The 24,350-nt window shown below is 40.4% G+C and overlaps 1 protein-coding gene across 1 annotated transcript in view; it reads right to left on the reverse strand.

Moving 5' to 3' along the window:
• The window catches only part of LOC109911043 (low-density lipoprotein receptor-related protein 1-like), a 1,753,343-nt gene that overhangs the window by 209,795 nt on the left and 1,519,198 nt on the right, over positions 1 to 24,350 (reverse strand). Inside the window, exons 57-59 of the mRNA XM_048599379.1 lie at positions 24,165 to 24,348; positions 20,939 to 21,024; positions 20,733 to 20,852 (exon numbers count right to left, since the gene is read on the reverse strand). Coding sequence (XP_048455336.1) covers positions 20,733 to 20,852; positions 20,939 to 21,024; positions 24,165 to 24,348 — 390 coding nt within the window. The remainder of the gene's footprint in view (positions 1 to 20,732; positions 20,853 to 20,938; positions 21,025 to 24,164; positions 24,349 to 24,350) is intronic.

Raw genomic sequence — 24,350 nt, forward strand, 5'->3', positions numbered from 1 at the left:
TTTTAGCTGAAGCATCAGCAGTGTCCAGTTGTTGAATGGACCCCCATTATGCTTTGGCAGAAGGTCACGACCCTCTTTCCTCATTGCACCTTGGTGGCAGCTGCCCCGGGCTTTAGTGCATCCCTCAACACGTAGTCATGTACCTTGGAATGTGCCAGTCTGCAATACTTCAGTCGGGATAAACTCTTTCAACTGGAAGACCAGCAAGTTTCGGGCAGACCAAAGTGTATCTTTCACTGCTAGATGGTCCTCCAGGCACAGTCAATGTCTGTCTTGGTGTGAATCCCCAGGGAACGAACCGGAGACAACAGAGTCCTGCATCACGGAGCTGATCGGGATGAACCTTGACAAAAACCAATGAATTTCTCTCCAGATTGCCTTTGCTCATGCCCATCAATACCTCAAAAGGTTGTTACTCTTTTAAGGTTCTCGAGAGCTTCAACCATAGTTGAAATTCTATAGCCCACTTCTCCCAGGAAAACACAAATGTCTAATAGTGACTCTGATGACTGTCTTGATTTTATTTGGCAGTCAAACATCTTTCATGGCCTTTTCGGCCCTTTTGATATTTAACTAATTTACCATTATAAATTAAATCACAGTATTGTAGTAGCTGTGCAATTTACCATCTTTTCCGTACACTGAAAAGCAAAACAGAGTAAAATCTACACATTTATCAAATGTTACAAGAACAAGAAACAACTAACAGTACAGATTTAGCCTTAAACTTTCCATAAAACAACCGTGTCATTTTAATTTTTCGGTAAGCTTCCTTCAATAGCCAATCAATATATTGAAACACTGTGTCATTGCTTTGAACCATAAATGATGAGATGCCATTTTCATACAACAGTGAACCGTGCCAACATTGAAGATGCACTTCCACGTGTCAGAATAGTTTATGTTATGATTGCAAATTTACTCTGAAGTCATTCGCTATGATTACACAGATATTTGAAATGTTGTTTTAGGCACATGAATAAATCTAATGCAATTCTGCAAAATGGTGCAATCAGATTCTTTGAAATCTCTGCAACTTGCTGTCTCACTCTGTGTGATAAGCTTTCATGTTACTTCCAATGTGTACAGTCTTGCCTCGATAGAATACAGAAAGGAAAATTTGGGAGGACAATAGTGGTATCCCTTCAAAGAACCCACTGCATCTGCCATCCTTCATTTTGGAAAATCACTGAAAATGCCTCCTGAATTCCTGGAATCATAGGGCATGGCTTCAGAGTAAATTTGTAATCTCCTGACAAATTTTCCTTTTTATTCTGTCCATATGATGCTAAAAACCCAGGTATTCAAGTTGAAAATTTACTTAATTTTTACTTGCGTGGCAGAAAATTTTGCAACTTCCTTACGCTGAATGAGATGAAGATAGGAACATAGAAGTGGGCCATTTAGTCCACCTGGCATCAGTAATCATGGCTAATCAAACACTTCAATGTCTTTTACCTACTCCATCCCCAAAACCTGTATGCCAGTGGTAATTAGAAATCTATCCAATCTCCACATAAACATACTCAGACAGAGCTTCTACAGCCCTCGATAGTAGAGAATTGCAAAGTTCACAAAGCTGTAATTGGAAAATAAAACCTTATATCGAGCATAACAAGCATCACTTAATTTTTAAATTAAGTTCGCTGGCACTGAGGGTGCTTGACAGTGTTGATGCTCATAGAATTTTCCCCCTTATGCAGAAATTTAGAATTTGGCATGGTTTGCCAGTTAAGATGACGATGAGGAGGAATTCCTCCTCTGATTGTCATTCATCCTTGGAACTGTGCAACCCAGGAAATAATGCAAACTAGGTCCTTAATATGTTCAGGGCTGTGTCAGAAAGTGAGTTAAAGGTTACGGAGGGCAGGTAGGAAAGTGAAGCAAAGGTGACAATTACATTAAACATGACCTTGTTGAGTGGCAGAGCAGGCTTGAGTGACCAAATTGCATTCACTGCTTATTATGTTCTTGTATTCTTATGAAGACGAGGGATGTTTTTTCCTGAAAAAGTATGGCTAACCTGAAATGTATCACATTCATTTTGAATCTCAATCTAAGTAAGGGAAGATTTTATGACTATATTATCTATTAGGAATGAAAACATTCCTCCCAACACAAAATAGGTATTGAAGTTTTAAAATATTACATTGTTAATTCTTCAATAAACAGTCCAATAAATCCAGCTAGTGATATTCAGGTGTAAAACCATGAAGTTTCAAGTGTTGGTTGCAGCAAAGGTTTCAGCTGGAGCTCATGGCAATCTTCATTCAATCAATTAACATCGTATCCAATGACAGAATTGCCAAATATCACTCCTGATTCCCCAAAGCCTGTCCAGCATTTACAAGGCACAAGTCAGGAGTGTAATGGAATGTTCCCCACTTGCCTGGATGAGTGCAGCCCCAACAACACTCAAGAAGCTTGACACCATCCAGGAGAAAACAGGCTGTTTGATAGGCACTACATCCACAAGTATCTATTCCCTCCACTGCCGACGCTCAGTAGCAGCAGTGTGTACTATCTACAAGATGCAGTGCAGAAATTGACCAAAAATCCTCAGGCAGCACCTTCCAAACCCATGACCACTTCCATCTAGAAGGACAAGGGCAGCAGACATATGGGAACACCACACCTCCAAGTTACCCTCCAAGCCACTCACCATCCAGACTTGGAAATATATCGCCGTTCCTTCACTGTCACTGGTTTAAAATCCTGGAATTCACTCCGTAATAGTATTGTGGGTCAACCTACAGCAAGTGGACTGCAGCGGTTCAAGAACGCAGCTCACCACTACTTTCTCAAGGGCAACTAGGGATGGGCAAGAAATGCTGGCCAGCCAGCAATGCCACATCCCATAAATGAATACAAAAAAACCCTACAATATCAGTTATAACAAGGACACTTAACAGGTCTTTTGACATCTTCTTCTGGTTCTTCCAGAGATTTTTCAAAGGTTAATATACATATTATTGATTAATATCTCCAAAAGCCAAATGATGAGCAATATATTCAGATTCTGATGCTACTATCTTTATAAAAAAATAGCTAAAGTAGGCACAGCACATGCTTTGTCTGTAAGCATTTGTTTCTGTTATAGCTAGTCAGTGGTGCTGAAAGTGTCTTGTTGTGAGTGCAGTTCAGCTTTATCATGGGGTCAGGATTATTAAAATTGGTAGGCTAACCAACTTTAATGACATTTGGTTCACTGCATATAAAAACTGCTTAGGCATCAATTGTATACATGGCTGTTGATTCCTGAGACGCATGACCTCTTCTTACCTTCTGCTTTTCTAAAACTTGCATTACTATTGTATGCATTATTTTTCCTCTTTCGCCACTGTCTGCTGCTTACTAACCAAAAAGGTGATGAACCATTGTGTTTTTCTTTGCTTTGTAACATTCTTATATTATTTTTGCAATCTAGCTAGCAAGAGTGCACACTGCATAAGGGGAGAATTACATGTTGTGGACCTCTGGGAGAGCAGAAATGCTATGATTGCAATCAGACCTAGAGATTTCCTTTGTGAAGTCTGTATCCTCAAAGCCTTTGTCAGTTACTTTCTTGAGCTAAAGTGCTGATTGATCTGTTGGAATTATTATTAATTCACCTATCTCTGTTTCCAAAATTAAATAGACCTTCAGAGTTTCTAGGGCAAAACTAAGGCTCACAAATAGTTTCCAGGTAGGATTTATGGCTTAGAAATCTCAAGAGAAATATTTTTTGTTTCTTGTGAGATCAGTAGCATTCCTTGAATGAGATGATGGACTTTGGCAGTTCTGCACTTTATTAACCTTCAAACAGGTATCCAAGATATGCTAAAGTACATCCAGATACACCAACATTATACAAATTACCTGACATTCAAAAGCCTGAGGGAGTCATAACTGGTGAGTATAAACTCTTGCTCCTCCATGTCAATAACTGTGGCACAGCACGTGTATTTGGAAAGATGATAACCCAAAGTGCACAATACAGGAGAAAAATGAGTGATGTAAGCAAACAAGATCACTGTTCTATGAACCACAATGAATTTAAAGTGTGACTCAGTTCATAGCATTCTTGCCCACGAATCAGAAGATTGTGTTTTCAAATCCCAGTCCAGAGATTTGAGCACAAAAGTCTAGGCTGCTGCCTCAGTGTCAAGCTGAAGGAGTGTTACCTGATCAGAGATGCTGGCTTTCAAAAAAGAATGAGGTCCTATCTTCTCTTGCAACTGCTGGACATAAAACAAGAGTCTTTGGACTTGAAATGTTCAGCCTGTTCCTGTCTCTACTGACGCTGCCAAGCTTGCTGTGTTTCTCCTGCAGTTTCTTTTGTTTTACTTCAGATATCCAGCATCTGCAGTATAATAATTAAGGGTAGTTGATTTCCTTCCCTCAAGGCTATTAGTGACCCAAATGGGTTTTTACAATAATCTATGGTAGCTATCATGGGTCATCACTGAGACTAGTTTCATAGTTCCATATTTTGTTATTTGAATTTACATTCCACCAGATGATGTGGTAGAATTTGAACTCATGCCTCAGAGCATTAGCCTAGGCATCTGGATTACCAGTCTAGTGACATTGCAAGTACAGCACAGGCCTTCTTACATTGCACCAGAGACTATATAACAAAAGGACTTAATTAATTGTAAAACACTTCAGAATGTTCTGAGGACATGAGGGCTATCATGTAAATGTAAGTTTTTATTATTTTTACTGTTTTCCAGATTAGTGAACCTCTCTTCTCTTTCTAAATATTACTACCAATAATTGGAAACAAATTTGTTCACCTAAGACTGTTCAAATCTAATTCATGCACTGGGCTATGTGAAAGCTTGATTTTTGCCTTTAAGTACCTTGAAACTCAAACATTATTTCAACAGGACCCATACTCTGAAAGATCTGTATTCATTATTGTCACCTGCAGTTGGCTCCTGCTGTTAATTTAGTAACATGAAGAGATAAATTATTTCTATATGAATTTTAGCTACTGTAACAAAATAAGCAAATAATGCAACAACAAGGTATCTCTGTGAATACAGCCATAGCTACATGTAAGTTTGTGTCAGGCCTTTTATTCTGACAACCATCATATACTTATTTAACTCATTGATTCTTTCCTGCACCAGAAATATATAACCGATTTTACACTATTGACTCCACTCCTCAGTGAAGTTCAGATCGAATAAGTGATGAACTGCCCCGGCACTTTGCATTGTGATTAGATTTTGGTTTAAACATGTTTTTGCAAATATCTTTTCAAACTTTCCAAAACCACAATCTTTTCAAATAATATTTGAAGAACAGAAGTTCAAAGAATAACTATTTCATGAGATGTTGGTGTCGCTGACTAAAACAGCAGGTGATGGTGAGTTAATACAGTGTGGAGCTGGAGGAACACAGCAGGCCCGGCAGCATCAGAGGAGCAGGAAAGCTGATGTTTCAGGTCGGGACACTTCCTTCTTGAGTTGCTAATATCCATCAGTGCTGGTACACCCAGAGTGCTGTTACAAAGGGAGTTCCACAATTGTGATAATGAAGGAAGAGAGATATAGTTCCAAGTCAGCATGGTGTCTTGGGCCAAAACCTAATAGTGGCAGTGAAGCCCTATATCTGCTGCCCTTGGCTGTCTAGGTGATGGAGATCATGAGTTTTGAAGGCAGTTTCAAGGAACTTTGGTGAGTTGCTGAAGTGCAACTTGCGTACAGTACATGTTGCTGTCACTATGCATTGGTGGTAGAGGGAGTGAATGTCTTAATTGGTGAATGGTATGCCAATAAAGTGGGATGCTTTATGCTGGATGATGGTGAGCTTCTGAGTATTGTTGGAATTGCACTTGCCCAGAAAATTGGAAGTATTCTATCACAAACTTCACCTGTGCCTTTTAAGTGCTCGGTAGTATTTGAGGAGTTAGATGTTGAGTGATTGTAGATGGGACTGAATATTTAATGTGCGACAACATGTTCTTATGGAAGCTTTATATTTCATGTGCAATAAATTTCCTTTGGGGTGATTTTAAGTCTGCCCGATAGAGAGACAATTTGAATTGGCCAGGTGATTTTCCCTTGATCTTAGTATCTTTAAATTTAACCCATACTTATTAGTAATTGGCAGAGTCACCCACATGAAGCCAGTGAGTTTCTTATTTTCTGGTGTTTTCTCCTGAATTTCTGCCATCGCTCACTTGGTTAGCTGCCATTCCAGCCTGTCAGGTGAACACTTGACCCAGTATGCGGCTATAGCAAGAACCGATTAAAATCACTTGGGCTTCAAGTTGCAAGGTCCAAGAGGATTAGAGTTCACCCTACCTGTTGCCCACTTCAATTTCACTCAGATAATTTTCTCCCTTTAGTCTTAGTGTTTAGAGAAAGGGAGTAAAGACACTTGAATTACTGCTTGAGCAGCTTGAAATAAACTTCCCTTGTTAATACCTGTATTTGCGGAAATGGCACTGCCTCCTCTCTTACCATTTCTTCTCTCCTTCAAATCCGCTGTTACTACACTTGCTTCAGAAAACAAATTCTTGACTCCTTTGTCCTGGAAAACTAATGCCCATCTCCCTCCTCCCTTCTATCTCTAAAATCCTTGAATGTTCTTTCATAAAATTCACAAATTATATCCAATGCGACTGTGACTAAAGAAAACTATTCCTCCTCATCCTTTGCAGACTATTTGCAGCCTTTGACACAGATGATCTCAATATCATTCAGCTGAGTGCTACTGCACTAGCCCAGTTCTATTCTTAGTCATGCAGTTTGGGTCAGCAAATCACCTGCAATGTCTGCTCGTCCCACTGTTGAGCTGTTATCTGTGGTTCCATCATCTTTCTCGTTTAAATCCTGCTCCTCAGCAACATCATTGAAAAACACATCAGTTTCTACATATATACAGGCCAACCTCTCTGCAACTTTTCTCTCTGCCTGCTCTCCATCTCTAATTCACCATGTTACTTACCTAATGTCCAACAGTGAATGTGTAGAAATTTATTTCAATCAAGTTCAACAGAAACCAAAGTCACTGGGCTAAAGTTTAGTGCAGGCTTCGGGACCATGGAGTCAGAAATTATTGAAGGCCTTGTGCCCTGCACTTGCGAGCACCAGTTCAGCAGTTTCGCTGGAGGTAGTTTCCTAATTGGCAGATTCTAAGCCCGCAATCTTTATCCAAGATCATTTGCGTTAGTACCCTTTTTCATGTGGCTCAGTATCACATTTTGTTTGACAGCTCTTGTGTGTAATATTTTGATTTTTTTTTACGACTTTAAAGGCACTGTGTAAATACAATTTTATTATTGTTATTAAGAAACTGGTATAAATGACTGGACATATTATATCATAAACTTTATTGTACCTTTGCTCAACATATGTTGGCTCCATGATAGGATCATGAACCACAATTTTAGACTATTATCTAAACTTCCTAACAAGAAACCACAAGTAGAGATGATGAGCTGATAATGAAAAACTCATAGATTTATCACAGTTATTGTACATTCACAAGTAAAATACTATGCTGAAAATCTCAAAGCACCTACAGGCTTACTGAATAGAAGCCTTTATGATTGCTGTAGGTATACAGTTCATTGTGAATGTTTGCATCCCCATGTGTTTGTGCTTAACAACATCCAAAACCTTGAGGAAGGTGGCAATATCTTTAAGTTATTGGCATCTCTTCAACTGTCTACCTGCACCTCAATTGAAATGAATGAGTTTGTAGACCTCTGGAACAAATCAGTCACATTTTCAAAGCAGCTCAATATCGATCATTCTTTGGGTAATGATTGGATTGCACCAGTGGGAGAAACAAAAAATGATGGGGTTTTGAGCTTCACAAACACAGCTGAACAGTTCTGGTCACAGAGGGAACACTTAAGGCATATACCATTATTTGAAAGTTCAGTAATTGCATCCCTGAACAACTTGTGTTTTCTTTAACAATGCTGACTGACAGAATAGCCTTGCAAACTTTGCTCTTCAGAATATATTCTGGAGTCATAGATGATCAATATTCTTGCTGGACCTTGGTAGGTGGGAAGCTAATTGTGGAAAGGACATAAAGAGGGTACGAAAGAAAGAGATAAGTGAGTAGGCAAAGATCTGTCAAATGGAGTATAATGGGGAAAAATGAGAAATTGTTCATTTTGGCAGTAGCAATGAAACAGAAGCATTCCTTTTTTTAAATGGAAGAGAGATTTGGATGCCCAGTGAATGATTCACAAAAATGCAGAGGCAGAAAATTATTAGGAAAATTAATAGTATTTATCATTTGTTATGGGGAACTGAATACAGAAGTATGATGCTTCAGTTCTGCAGAAAACTAGTGAGACTACAGTTTTTTTCTTTTACTTGCTCATGGGATGTGGACATCACTGGCTAGGCCAGCATTTACCACCCAGAATTATCTAAAGGGCAGTTAAGAGTTGAGGGAATGGAATATAAAAGTAGGGAAGTTTTGCTAAAACTGCACAAGGCACAAGTCAGACCACAGCTGGGATGCTGTGAACAGTTTTGGGCCCTTTAGCCATGGAAAGATATTCTGGCACTGGAGGCAGTCCAAAGAATGTTCAATGCTGATATCAGGTGTAAGGGATTGTTTTATGAGGACAAGTTGAGAAGATTGGGCTTGTACTTATGTAATATAAAAGAATGTGAAGCAATCTTACTGAAACATACAAGATCCTTAGAGGACTTGACGGGGAGATGCAAAAAAGTTGTTTCTTGTTTTTGGAGTGCTCGAAAATCGGACGGCATAATCTCAGAATAAATGATTACTCATTAAAGAAATGAGGAAGAATTACTTCTCTCAGAGGACTGTGCATCTGTGGAATTCTTCACTGTAGAGAGCTGTTGAGGCTGGGTCATTAAGAATATTTATTGCTGAGATAGACAGATTTTTAATCTATAAGGGAGCAAGGGTAATCGAGAAAAGGCAGGAAAATTGGGTCAGGGATTATCAGATCAGCCATGATCTAATTGAATGGTGGAGCAAGCTCGATGGCTGAATGGCCTATTTCTGCTTCTATGTTTTATGGTCTAACCACGTGACTGAGAGTCTGGAATCACACGTAGGCCAGATTCGGTAATGACGGCAGATATCCTTCCCTAAAGGATATGACTGAACCAGGTAGATTTTTATGATAATCATGCTGCCATTAGTTGAGCTTTTAATTCCAGATTTTTATTGAATTCAAATTTTATCATCCACCATTCTGGGATTCGAATCAGAGTTCCCTATATTTTTCCTTCCAGCTGTACAGGCCTTGGAGGCCAAAGTGTAGCTGCAACCTTTGGAACTGGAAGTCAATGATGCGATCAGCATGGTGATGCTGATTGCTGTGTATGGAACTGCACATCTTAGAGGGAAACCCAGAGCATTAACCTGATTGCTAATCTCATGACAGTGCCACTATGCCACAGCCTCCACTCTAAACATATATGTACAGTCCTGGATTTTTTGATTTATGCTTTATTGTTACATATGGTCACATTATTTTTTTAAAAATGATGTAAATTGATTGGAAGCAGTTCAGGAAGGTTTTACCAGACTAGTGCTAGAATGGATGGGTTGTCTTTTGAGAAAAAAATTGGCTAGGCTGGGCTTGTATCCATTAGAGTTTAGATGTGTAAGTAGCGAGTTGGTTGAAACAAAAAGAAGACACTAAGGTATCTTATAAGGCTAGATGTGGAGAGGATGTTTCCTCTTACTGAAAAATTTAGAAACAGGGATCACTGTCTAAAAACAGGAGATTGCCCATTTAAAACAAAGATGAAGCAAAATTTTCTTTATCCCATAGTTGATTCTTTGGAATTCTCCTCCTGAAAAGGCAGTGGAAGAATAATCTTTGAATATTTCTAAGGCAGACATGGCTAAATTCTTGGTCAGCATGGTCTGAATACTTATCAGTGGTAAGAGGGAATGTGGAGTTCCAATTAGATCAACCACATTGTTAGTAAATAACAGAGCAGTTTTGAGGAGCTGAATGGCCTATTCCCACTCCTTGTTCCTATGTTGTATGATTAGTGAACTCTATTCAGTTGAAAACACAAAAAAAATGCAGGAAAGCACAGCAAGTCAGGCAGCATCTGTGGAGATAGAGCAAGCTAGTGATTTCTAGCACTTTTTGTTTTCAGTATAGATTCCAACATCTGGATTAATTGGCTCGTCTACTTAGTTACCTTACTGTTTTGTAACAACATGTAAAAGCTATGTCTTATGTTGTAAACTTCCAATGTTTTTCACTTGTATTTCCAAATTCAAGCATCTTACCCACAGAATCTGGGCAGTCAGGCAGTGAATTCTGCATAGTTTACTCACCTGCCCTGAAGATTCTGGGCTAGAAGGGGCCTTTTAAATATATTTTTCATTTCCATTTATTTGGTCCTCCGGCCCTGCAGGGCAAGCTTAGGACTAGCCTTCTGGAAATTCAAGCCCACCATTATCCTTTAATCTCTCTTTCCCCACTAAGCAATTGTAAGATCTCCATGCAACAACCCTGGTAGCTTGATTCTATCACCAAGACTGGTCTTACATCAGGTTTAAGGCTGAGTTTCTGTTCTAATATACCAATCCATCCATCAGTTTGTTATTACCTGCAATGTTGGGTATTTTTATAGAACTGTGCTTGATAATGGGCCACTGAGTATAGATGTTCAAATCACTTTGAAAGCGAACAGGCTGCACTTGCAAAAATGTTTTCTGTATAACATTCTGTTACCTGCAGTCATTAATCTGCCACTGACGTTATAGGTGCTGGTCAGAATGATTTGTTTTTTTTTCTGCTTTGTTGAAGTGAAGATTTGCTGAATCCACATTAAAACTGCTTTTTCAACCATACTCAGAGATAATGTTTGTTCCAATGATAACATTCCAAGTTGTGGACAATTTCTCTGATTTGCATGGTTGTTAATGAAATATGTTGCTGAGTAAGATTGTAATTGTACCAGATGCTTGGTAACTTCATTAGTAGACAACTGCATTATCAAACAAAACAATAATGGTTTTTGCTTTCACAATTCTAAGCTTCTTCTGGCCCAAAGGTTAATCTCACATGTAAATATGTTTCAAATAATGGCAGAAACTGTTGAAATATACAGCATCTGTGGTACAGAAAATACATTGAGTGTTTGGAGCATACAGCAAGAGTCTTACAACCAAAACATTGACCCTTAATTTTTCTCTCACATGCTGACTGTTTTTGACAAAATAATTTCTGACCTGCTTTATCAGCAACCTATTTAAGTGTATTAATAAATCTCATGGACTGAATTTTATCAAAAATATTCTGAGCATCAATTTCAGGGAATTGTATGGTGGGTTTCACTCCCTGAGCTTGAGCAGATTTTCTCACGCAATTTTACACTGCTCATTATATATGCACCATACCTCTATGGTGTCTTGCCTATGCTACCTCATGCTTACCAGCAGCAGTAGTACTTGCCATAGCCAGGACTTTCTGGAATGCCTGCTGGTAATGCCATATTTAAATCCCAACTGTGCACTTGGTCAAACGTTGCCAGCCACGAGCTGCCTATGCAGTTGCAGTGTCGGAAGAACTGCCTCAGAGATAGCTGAGAATAGCCAGTTGGCACCCCGATTTTCTGACAGGGACTTGGAGGTCCTGTTGGACAGGATGTGGGAAGGAGGGCCACTCTGTTTCTTCAGGACTTACCAGAAGAGATCTTGGCACCAGACCTTGTCAGCCTGGTCAAATGTTGTAGTGGCCACAAACTGGAGAAATGCCCAGCAATTTCACAAGAAGGTGAATAAACTTTTGCGCTCCATCTGGGCAAGTGTCACCATCTTTTCTTACCAAGACTCACGGTCTACCACTCTAAATCTCACACTCACTACATCATTCCTCATCTGCCACCCACCATGACCACCATTTCCCAGCCCCCACCAGACTACTGTACTGCCTACTCAGCACTAATAGCTGTGCCAACCACTTTCATCTCACTCAATCTCTCCCTTTGCCTCATTCCAGAAGGAAAAAAAATCCAACAATAAGAAATAAGATGGGTGGTGAGATGTCTATCATCAATCCCCTTACTCCCTACAAGGAGGATTTCCATGTCTTAGTGGGAGAGGACTGTGACTGTTAGTGTGGTGATGCCGAGATCACCGTGTCCCTGTAACTAACGATTCATTTCCAAATGCTGCACTGCCCACTCCCTTTTGATCACTGCAACTATAGTCTTAACATGCACAAGCATCTACTCCTATTCTGCAATTCATTATATTCCTTGTCTCCTGCAGGCTCTAGTGGCACCTCTACAATCACTGCCATGAAAATATCAGCCACTCAAAACTTCATCTTCTTCTATAACTCTGAGGAAAAAGTCATAGATACCCCAGCAGCAAGGATGTCCCCTGCATCTTCCTTAGATCCTTACACAGAGAGTAGTAAGGGTGTGGAATGCCCTGCCTGCAAAAATAGTAGACTCGCCCACTTTAAGGGCATTTAAATGGTCATTGGATAAACATATGGATGATAATGGAATAGTTTAGGTTAGATGGGCTTCAGATTGGTTTCACAGGTCGGCGCAACATCGAGGGCCGAAGGGCCTGGACTGCGCTGTAATGTTCTATGTTCTATGTACCCTGTTGGGTAAGTTACTGAAAGGACAGTTGGGAGCACAATGCTGATGAATATATCACTGCCCACCATTTCAGCAGCTATTTGAGGAAGAAATGCTCCAGGTTATTGGAAATTGAAGGTCTACTGAAGATGGGGACCTGCTGAGCCCCAGGCTAGAGAGGACTCCAAGGTATTGGCCATTAATAACTTTATTCAAATGAACAGGCAGACACAGGAAACGCTGGTAGAGTGTTGGAGGCACTTGGTACATGAACGCAAAGGCTCGAGGAGTCCACCATCTCTGTCTGCATGATGCTGACTCTGGCATGAAAGAGTCTGGCTCCCTCTATGGACAGGATAAATGTCTCTGCTGGATATATGCACTAATCTGAACTCCAAAGGCAAGGTGACAGGGATTATAAGTGACCTTGACCTCACTCCCCATGCTCCTTCCTCACAAGGAGATAGGGCACTGCCAGTGGGATCCAGCTGGAGGAGGAACTTCCAAACTCCTCTCCAAGTCTCCTCTCAGGCTGGTGTCCTCTACCTCCAGCCTGCCTGAAAACCCCAATTTGGTAGCAGTTGAAGCTGAGATGAGTGAGCCTGCAATCTAGACATGGCACACTCAGGATGTCTAAGCCCTCCAGCCACAAAGACTCTGGTATCATCTGACCAAAACTCCAAGGCCAAGAGACCTCAGCCTCGGGCAAGATCCTGCACTCCAGCTGCAGGGACTAAGACTGTGGGAGGGAAAAGGGAATAGAAAATGACACCATGACTACATACAGGTGATATTTCATCATATGTGGCTTATTACATTTGTACATATGTGTTCACATTTCATCAGCAGCTCTAAAAATAAATGTTATTTTATCTGCAACTGCAAGAATGAAGAAACAGATGGCAGCTAAGAGGTTCTATCACTGTGGCTGTGTGCTAGCAATTCTCTCTGTTGTGCCCACACCAGCACAAACCCTTTTTCAGGGTCAAACAAGGGAGCATTGGACATTGTGAAGATTTTGATTACTCATGTGTCTCAGTTTCATTAAACAAGGTTCACAAAGAAATCCTGTCTGCATTGCTCGAGCTGTCACATCTACACTTAGGATGTAGAAACTGTTGTTACGTTTGAAAATGCTCCTACGGTCTCACTTGGCACAATGCTGAGTCTCTAACTGATCCTCATTGTTCATTACATGCTCTTGATGTGTCCTCCAAGTTACCTGGAACGGGGATTCCAAATATCAAGGGGTGTCCTCCATCGACATGACATTGTTATGAAGTTCCAGATGTGACCTGCATGAAAACCTGATGTGGAGGGGCCAACCTGTTGCTATCAGTGGTCCCAGTGGAGGAAGGTTACCTCAGAGTACAATGGGATCTTGATCAGATGGGCCAGTGGGCTGAGGAGTGGCAGATGGAGTTTAATTTAGAAAAATGGGAGGTGTTGCGTTTTGGAAAGGCAAATCATGGCAGGACTTATACACTTAATGGTAAGGTCCTGGGGAGTGTTGCTGAACAAAGAGACCTTGGAGTGCAGGGTTCATAGTTCCTTGAAAGTGGAGTCGCAGGTAGATAGGATAGTGATGAAAGTGTTTCGTCTGCTTGCCTTTATTGGTCAGTGTATTGAGTACAGGAGTTGGGGGGTCATGTTGCAGTGTACAGGTCATTGGTTAGACCATTTTTAGAATACTGCATGCAGTTCTGGTCTCCCTGCTAAAGGAAGAATGTTGTGAAACTTGAAAGGGTTCAGAAAAGATTTACAGGATGTTCCCTGGGTTGGAGAGTTTGAGCTACAGGGAGAGGCTGTATAGGCTGGAGCTATCTTCACGACAGCGTTGGAGGCTGAGGGGTGACGTTATAAAGGTTTATAAAATCATGAGGGGCATAGATTGGGTGAATAGACAAGGTCTTTTCCTTAAGGTGTGAGGGGTAAGATTTAAAAGGGACCTAAGGGTCAAATTTTTCATGCCAAGGGTGGTGCATGTATGGAATGAACTGCCAGAGGAAGTGGTGGAGCCTGGTATGATTACAACATTTAAAAGGTACCTAGATGGGTATATAAATAGGAAGAGTTGAGAGAGATTTGGGCCAAATGCTGGCAATTGGGACTCGATTTATTTAGGATATCTAGTCGGCATGGATAAGTCAGACCGAAGGGTCTCTTTCCGTGCTGTACATCTCTTATGACTAAGATGTTGCATTGCAGATATGGTGGACAGCATGATATGGGATTCTGACCACCACCTCTAAAGAGAGTAGAGTGATACTGCCCCTCTCTCATCTACATGGCATTCCATGGAAGACAGACACCTGTGGCTCTCCTGCTTCTTTACCTCTTCACAAGGCCATCCATGGCTGAAACCACACAGTTGGTAGCTTCCACATCAGCTGGAGGTTGATGCTGATTGTGGCCTTGTGGATGCATGTACTCCTCATCCATTTCTGCAGCAGTCCTTACTGCAGCGGACAAAGGGAATACCACAGCTTTTATGCCTGGATTCAACAGCAATGGTTCCAATGAGCCTACCTGTGCTCAAAGGTCTGAGCAATGAAGGCAAGCAGACTAAGCGCCTTCTTAACCACCCTGTCTACATGTGATGCAAACTTCAAAGAATTATGTAACTGAACCCCTAGGGTTCTGTGTTCTACAGCACTACCTAAATCCCTACTTTTAATTGTATAAGTCCTGCCCTTGTTTGTTTCACTTCAATGCAATACCTTGCATTTATCCAAATTAAACTCCATCTGCCACTCCTTAGCCCACAAACCCAATTGATCAAGATCTCTTTTTATGATCATAGATAACCTTCTTCACTATAGAATTAGTGAAGCAGGATTAGTAAATTTGCAGATGACACCAAAATTTTTGTTATAATTGACAGTGAAGGAGGAGTTAAGACTTCATGTTGAGTTTTTACAGGATGTTGGGAGGCCTCTTCAGGAGTCCTCTGTCCAGTTCTGATTGTCCTCTTTTCGGAAGGATATTATTAAGCTGGAGAGGGCTGCACAATTTTTATCCTCTCTGCATCTCCATCTGCTGCTTCTAATCACAGAATCCCTATAGTGTAGCTAGAATCCATTTGGCCCCACGAGTCTGCACTGACCCTCTGAAGAGCATCTCACCCTTACACCCTTTCCCCGTAACCCTGCATTTCCCATGGCTAATTCACCTAGCCTGCACATCCTTGGATACTACAGGACAATTTAGCATGGCCAGTCTACCAAACCTGCACATCTTTGGACTGTGGGAGGAAACCGGGACACCCGGATGAAACCCACACAGACACAGGGAGAACTTGCAAACTCCACACATCCCCCAAGGCTGGATTCAAACCTGGTCTCTGGTGCTGTGAGGCAGTGGTGCTAACCACTGAGCCATAGTGCCACCCTAAACCAAACATCCCAGATCAGACCCCACACCTCACTTTCCCAACAACCCCTTCACAAAAGTACACTTGATTTCTTTCCTCACCCAGGCCCGAAGTTTTTACCCAGTTATTTTAAAGTTGCAACACCTGGTTCAAGACTCTCCAGTCAGGCCTAACACTTTGCCTACATCTACCCTGCCACAATCTCCTTAAGTATTTTGTCGGTTTCAATGAGATTACCTCTCATTCTTCAGAACTCTCTAAAGGTCACAGGTCCATCCTTTCAGGGCATGAAGGAGATAGAGGAAGCCCAGAGTCTATCATCCCCAATGTCATCTCCTCCAGATTGTTGCCCCAACTGAGGATGTCCCTAGTCACTGCCACAGCACTACGCGATCTGCTGGAACAGCACTGGGCCATTGACTGGAACAGGACTTATGAACTGAAGGGGTGGATGGCTATCCTATCCTGGCAGCTGTCAAGGTGTCAGCTGTGCTAAATTTTTATGCTTCAAAGGAAATACCAAGGCCTGTGTGGAATTTCTCAATCCTCAACTAGCCAATATATCAAGACCATGATGCAATTTATGCCAGGTTACATTGCTTCTTTTTATTTTCCTGTGACAAAGTCAGCACTGCAATCCAGGCTTAGGAACATTTCAATTTCCCCCACATACAGGGTACAATAGGCTGTATACGTGTCATGTTGAGAATGCCATCTCATAATGCAGTCAATTTCATCAACACAAAAATGTTCCAGTCCATCAATGTAAATTATCAGCACCACATCCTAGACCTTCAGACCAGGAATCCTGGAAGCTGCCATGATGCTTATACCTTTGAAAACTCTCATGTTTCTGCTTCACTTCAAGGGCTGGGTGCCTTTCAAGGGTGGCTACTAGGATATAAACTGCAGCCTATTTATCTGAATTGAAATGTTCATTCATTGATTGTAAAGTTATTGCTGTTCAAAGACAAGCAGCTCCTTTTTACTACCAAAAGCAAATGAAACTTTAGTTTTGTTTGTTTTTTCTTAACTTATATGGAACAACAGGAAAAGTATTTTCAACTGTTTGAAAGCTTTTCAACATGTGATGCTTCCACATTGAACAATGATGACATTTTATGTTACACCAGCAGTTAAGGAAGGAGTAGCACTCTTTAGAATGGGGTTTTGACATGATATGATACCAAGCCTGAGTAGCTTCATTCTTGTAACTACAGTGAAAAATAATAATCAGACAGGTGATGATGTAAAGTAGCAATGTGTTTACAAATGTGAGTTTCTGTTTCCAATGATGGGTCACCAGTATGTCCTCTGCAGCTTTTTTTCTTCATTTCACTTCTACTATATATACTATGAAGGGTTATTTGTGGCTGTCAGTGATTGACCTTGCTGTGCATTTTAGCTCTAAAAATGGTGCCAGCAGTGATATGTTCTTCCACTGCCAGGGAGTGAATGGGAGCAGTACCATGAACGTATAGTGCATATGGAACGTGAGCAGCAGAGAACTGCATAAAAAAAACCTGATGGAAACAATCCTTTCAAGACATTGTGCAAAACTGAACACTACCATTTTTCTTGTCAAATTCAGCCAATTGAAGCTTCAAACCCAATTTTAAATATTTGTAATCTGCATCTAACATTTATGAACAGATATTTCATTCTGTACAGTGTGCCTTGACAATGCTGCTGGGTTCACTCTTCACAGACTTATCTCCAGAGTCATCCTATAACATGTCCTCTGCTGCAACAATGCCAGTATTAATTTGTGCATCCATGAGGATGGGAATGGTAAGGGCAGCAATAAGGGGATAATGTAAAAAGAGAGAAGAATTAGTACAATGTCCATGACAGCCTTGACATTGAACCTATTTCATTATCTCCTGAGCAGCCACTTTACTTAGTCTATAAACACTGATTGAACATGTCATGATCACACTGTTACTGCTCAGGAACAGCCAGGCTACTGGACCCAGGTCAGTTCAGTCAGCTTTGGGTGAGAGTGGGTGTGAGTGGTGGTGGCAGGTACATGTGCATGTAGTATGAACATCTAATGATAATGTTACCATCAAGCTTTTTTTAAATTATTAATGGCAGGGAAAATTTTGTGGAGGATACATCCAGCCTTAGTGTTAGCACATGCTTGCCTGAGGTTACGGCTCCAAACTCCTGACAATGAAATGAACTCAATTTATGTATTTACGTTTACGAAGGCAACACTTTCAATGATAACACAATGTGGAGGTGGAGGAACACAGCAGGCCAGGCAGCATCAGAGGAGGAGGAAAGCTGACATTTCGCGTCGGGACCCACATTATGTTATCCCTGACTCCAGCATCGGCAGTTCTTACTATCTCCAATGATAATCTGTGTTCTGATCCTAGCCTAGAACTTTCCTCAATGGTTCTCTTGTTCTGAAGAAAGACTTATAGATTCCCCATTTTTAGAACATAGCCTCCAACAGTACACAGGATTATAGTGTAAATGCTGAGAGGTAAATAAAGGTTTCACATTGGAGTATTGATCATTCCTAACTATCATTATGATATTAGATTCATCAGACAGCTTGAGGTTAAGCTGGATCTTCCTCTAATGATTTTAGTTTTAAAAGCTGCTATTAAGTATTAGATAATGAAATAAATCATGTTGTGTAAGATTATGTAGTTCATATAAAAAAGATTTATAACTCCGTTGTATTAATCATTCCAGAAATAACAGTTTAGGCAACCTTCTTTCTTCCAAGAACTCTAAACCATAATAATTTGTAATTGAATAGTTTCACTAGGGAAAGCATTTACTCTGTGTATGATTACAAACTTGATGGAATCCCCAGTTTGCAAGATAATACATTTTTAATATTTCAGGAGTTGACTTGATGTGAGTCAAGCGAGTAATGTGAAAAGGATAACCTAAATAACATTTCAACCCAGTCAGGAAAGATCTGTCAAACTGATGCTCAATTTGTCAAAGTAATTAAATGGCTTATTTCAGATACCAATATATGCTAGGAGTGCATTTTAAATGTATAGAAATTTCAAAAATTTGAATGAATTAATTAATGTTCCCCTTTGACAATTATACATGTATAATGTCCTTTCAGGAAGGAAAACTGCCTTCTGAGCAGAAGTGAAGATGTAATAGTACTGTCACTGGACTAGCAGTCCAGAGATCCAAATAATGCTGTGAGACCTCTGTTCAAATCCCATGATGGCAGGTAGTGAAATTTGAATTCAAAAAATCCTTAATTAAAAGGTTTACAATTCACATTATTGTAAAAACCTATCTGTGATCTTAAAGTCAAGAGCAGTCACTCTCGCCTTCCTTCTTCAATTTGGCTCAAACATGAGTTCTGTGGAAGGCTCACTGCACTCGAAATGTTAACTCTTATTTTTCTTTACAGATGCTGCCAGATCTGCCGAGCTTTTCGAGCAACTTCTGTTTTTGCTCCTGATTCATTAATAGCCTGCAGGGAAGGAAGTCTGCTATCTTTATCTCATGTGGCCAATGTCATTGACTCTTAACTGCCCTCTGAAATAGTCTATCAAGCCACGCATGTGTATCAAGCCACTCAAAAGTCTCAAAAGAATGAACGAGGCAGACTATCTGACATTGACCTAGATAGCAGGAATGACAATGACAAACTAAGCCTCTTGATCCTGTAAGTATTCCTTACTAATACCCAGGGTGGTGTTGCTGGTGAAGCTACAACACCGGACTACACGTATATCAAATAGCATAAACAGCAAGCAATAGAAAAGAAAGAGCTAAATGATTCAGAATCAACAGGTCAGATATAAGCCCTGCAGTCCTGCCACTTCAGTGATGGGGAAGCACAGCACACAAGTGCAAGAGAAAAAAAAACTGAAGCATTTGCAACAGTCTTCAGTCAGAAATGTTGAATGAAAGATCATTCATAGCATGCTCCCAGGCCCTAGCATTACAGATACTAGTCTACCCGTCCTGCAACATCAGTCTACACTTGTTCATGAGAAATTGATGGAAGTGCATATCAACAGTGCTATCAAGCAGTACTTGCTTAGCACTAACCTGCTCACTGACTCACAGATTGGGTTTTGCCAGGGCCACTCAGCTCTTGACCACATTACTGCTTCAGATCTTTTGTCCAAAACTGCAGAGGGGAGGCGACAGTGGCTGCCCTTGACATCAAGATCACATTTGATGGAGTAGAAAAACTCAAGTCAATGAGAGTCATGGGTAAAACAGATTGGAGTCATATTTAGCAGAAAGGAAGATGATTATGGTTGTTGGAGGACATTATTGCAGGAGTTCCTCAGGATAGTGCCTGGGCCCATTCATCTTCAGCTGCTTCCTCAATGACCTGCCCTCTACAGTCAGATCAGGAGTGAGAGTGTTCACTGACTATTATACAATTTTGAGCAAGATTTGTAACTCCTTAGATGCTGAAGGAATCCATGTCCAAATGCAACACGACCTGGACAATATTAGGCTTCAGCTGACAAATGGCAAGTAACATCCATGTCAGACAAGTGCCAGGCAATGATCATCTCCAGCAAATAAAAATCTAACCAATGACATGTAACATTCAATGTCCCTATAATTGTTGAATCATCCGCTATCTAAGAATGTAAAATTATGCAGTGTTTAATTGTAACAGATAAATTGTATGGGAACAATTGGAAAGTAACGATACTTTCTGTCCAACATAAAAACAAAACAAATGTCATGTTTATTAATTGAGCTATAACAGTCTTAACTGGACATAACTGAAATTTCTGAAATTATCAACAACCAACTGCTATTGCAAATATTCCTACCTCAGGATTGCTTCCATTCAAATGGATCCTTGATATTGTACTGCCTTGTGTAGTGAAATCAGCCCAGTAAATACATTTTTCCCTGTAGTCAAAATCTATTGCATGAACATTATTCAGCCCCTGTAAACAAGCAAATCTAGTTATTAGTGTATCAAAAGAGTTCAAAGACAAAGCAAGGCGCAACAATGAACAAACGTGCAACTTGCCTGCTTTAATAAAGTGTAGTTGAATCCATCAATGCTCATTTTTCTGATTTCATGCCGATCAGCAAATATTAAAAATGGTTCCTCCGCTGAATACAAAGGAAGAGAGCACCTCAGTAAATGCAGCAAGGTCAAACATATTCATGAAACTATTTAAAATTTCACCCTGCTGATATATATGCTTTACAAATGCTTTTGCAAATTTAATATATGATTACATACAAGACAATTTTGTATCTAAATCTGGCAACAGGCAGGTATGTCCTCCCATTTAATCCAAACGTAATCCATCTGTCATTAATGCACCCTAACCATGCTGAACTCTTTAGCAAGGATTGGATTCCCACTGTCTAATCTGTAACATTCATAACCATGTTTAACTTTTACTCCATGAGCAAGGCTAAAGACAGCCAAGCAATTGTAACACCAAAATGATAGACAATATTGATGTTTAAGATACATACTAGATGAATGAATAAGGATGGTCAAAAATAAACAAAGGAAAACGTTTGTGGTTATTGGAGGTCAATCATTTCAGTCACAGAACATCACTGCAGGAACTCCTCAGGTTAGTGCACTAAGTCCAATCATTTTCAGCTCCTTCATCAATTCCCCCATCCATCAGAAGATCACAAATTGGGTTGTTCGCTGATGATTGCACAATATTCAGCATTATCTGGACTCCTTCAATGCTAAAGTCAGTGTCCAAATGCAGCAAGGCCTGGACAACATTCAGGCTTGGACTGATAAGTGGCAAGTTAACATCATACCACTCAAGTGCTAGCCAATGACCATCTCCAACAAGAGAGAATCCAATCACCATCCCTCAACATTCAATAGCATTGCCATCACTGCATTTCCTATTATCAATATTGACCAGAAACTGAAATGGACTAACTATATGAACAGTATAGCTAGAAGAGCAGGTCAGGAGCTGGGAAATCTGTCACCTCCTGACTCCTCAAATCCTGCCAACCATATACAAGTCAGGAACTTGAAGGAAGACTCTCCATTTGCCTGAATAAGTGCAGCTCCAACAACGTCAAAGAGCTCAACAACATCTAGGTGTTTGATTGACACCCCATCTATGATATATCCCCAAATAGTGGGAATGAGGTGGAGGAGCAAATACGTCAGAAAATTTCTGAGGTCAAAATTAATTAGACAATAATTGTTGCAAGCTTCAAATACCCAAATATGAATTGAGATACACATAAAGCGAAATGTACAAAGGACCCAAAATTCTTGAATTTCACTCAAAATGACTTTTTAAAATCAAAAACAAAATAAGTCAAACGAGCGAACATTCAATTCTTGACTTAGTCTAAGGAAAATGAAACTGGGAGATGGGTGAAGAAGCAATGGGTGAACATTTTGGAGATAATGATCATAGCATAGTTAAATATAGAATTATTATGGAAAGAGACAATGATAGAACAGGGGTAAATGTTCTTAATTAGGGAAAAGTATAACAACATAAGAACTAGGAGCAGGAGTAGGCCATCTGGCCCCTCGAGCCTGCCCGCCATTTAATAAGATCATGGCTGATCTTTTTGACACTCAGCTCCACTTACCTGCCCACTCACCATAACCCTTAATTCCTTTACTGTTCAAAAATTTATCTGCCTTGCCTTAAAAACATTCAGCGAGGTAGCTTCAACCGCTTCACTGGGCAGGGAATTCCACAGATTCACAACCCTTTGGGTGAAGAAGTTCCTCCTGACCTTAGTCCTACATCTGCTTCCCTTTATTTTGAGGTGATGCCCTCTAGTTCTAGCTTCACCTGCTAGCTGAAACAACCTCCCTGCCTCCACCTTATCTATTCCCTTCATAACCTTATATGTTTCTGGAAGATCTCCCCTCATTCTTCTGAATTCCAATGAGTATAATCGCAGTCTACTCAGTCTGTCCTCATAATCCAACCCTCTCAACTCGGGAATCAACCGAGTGAATCTCCTCTGCACCCCCTCCAGTGCTAGTATATCTCTTCTCAAGTAAGGAGACCAAAACTGCACATTGTACTCCAGGTGTGGCCTCACCAGGACCCTATACAGCTGCAGCATAGCCTCCCTGTTTTTAAACTCCATCCCTCTAGCAATGGCAGACAAAATTCCATTTGTCTTTTTAATTACCTGCTGCACCTGCAATCCTACTTTTAGTGATTCATGCACAAGGACACTCAAGTCCCTCTGCACAGCAGCGTGCTGAAATTTTTTACCATTTAAAACATAGTGTATTTTGCTACCAAAATGGATGACCTCACACTTATCAACATTGTACTCCATCTGCCAGACCTTTGCCCACTCACTTAGACTATCTATATCCCTTTGCAGTCTTTCAGTGTCTTCTGCACACTTTGCTCTACCAGACTTTACAAGTCTGAGAGATGACCTTGTGAAAGTGAAGTGATTCTAGCCACATGAAGAAAGATCCATGGGAAGTAAGTGGGAAGCATTCAAAACAGGATTCTTTAGTCCCAGTGAAAACATGACTTATAAAACAAAAACGAGTGATACTGCCAAATCTGGAGCCCCTGGATATTCAGAAATTGATTTTCATACTTACGCATAACAGAACACTGCTGCAAATCCACTTTTCATGGGAAGTCATCTACTTCTAAGTTGTTTTTAATAAGGCTTATTAAAGCAGAATTCAAAGTCACGAGGGAAGAGAATGACGTTCATAAATGATTCACAGGGAGAACTCCATACATCCCCCAAGGTTGGAATTAAATCCAGTCTCTGGTGCTGTGAGGCAGCAGTGCTAACCACTGAGCCACAGTGCCACCCCAAACCAAATACCCCAGATGGAACAAAGATGTGCAGGTTGGTAGATTGCAAAGGTTATTTCTTTCAGTACACTTTACGAATCAACAACAGATAGTTCTCCGAAACAAAATTATTTTCTCAAAGAGATTTTTTGGGGTACTTTTGAGTGTCTATCATAGTAGATGGCAGTAAAATTACATTGGTCTCTTGAAAAGAAATGGATGAAATCAAACTTGGATTATTTGTTATGTAACTACGATTTATCCAAATGAAATTGCTTTGTCCACTACTTAAAGAGTGGCCTTAATGATTGTTTTAATATGTTAGTTACAAAACAGAGTACAAGTTCATTCCACTTGGTTCTAAAACGATCAGTTTTCTTCAACTTATAGTTCACATCCTTCGACCTGTTGTGAAATATACAAGTTTTAATGCGGCGGTGAATAAATAGAAAATCATACCTGATAAGGCTTTGCAGCTATTGGGATTATCTGCTCGTATTTCATAGCCTTCTGCACAAAAACACTTGTAGGTTCCATAGGTGTTGATGCATTGCTGGCTACAGGGGAAGGTGGTTGAACATTCATCAACGTCAAGGCAGGTTTTGCCATCATCTTTCAGTCTGAAACCTGGCCAGCATTTACACT

Source organism: Rhincodon typus, chromosome 7 (assembly GCF_021869965.1).
Source record: "Rhincodon typus isolate 14 chromosome 7, sRhiTyp1.1, whole genome shotgun sequence".
Lineage (NCBI taxonomy): Eukaryota > Metazoa > Chordata > Chondrichthyes > Orectolobiformes > Rhincodontidae > Rhincodon > Rhincodon typus.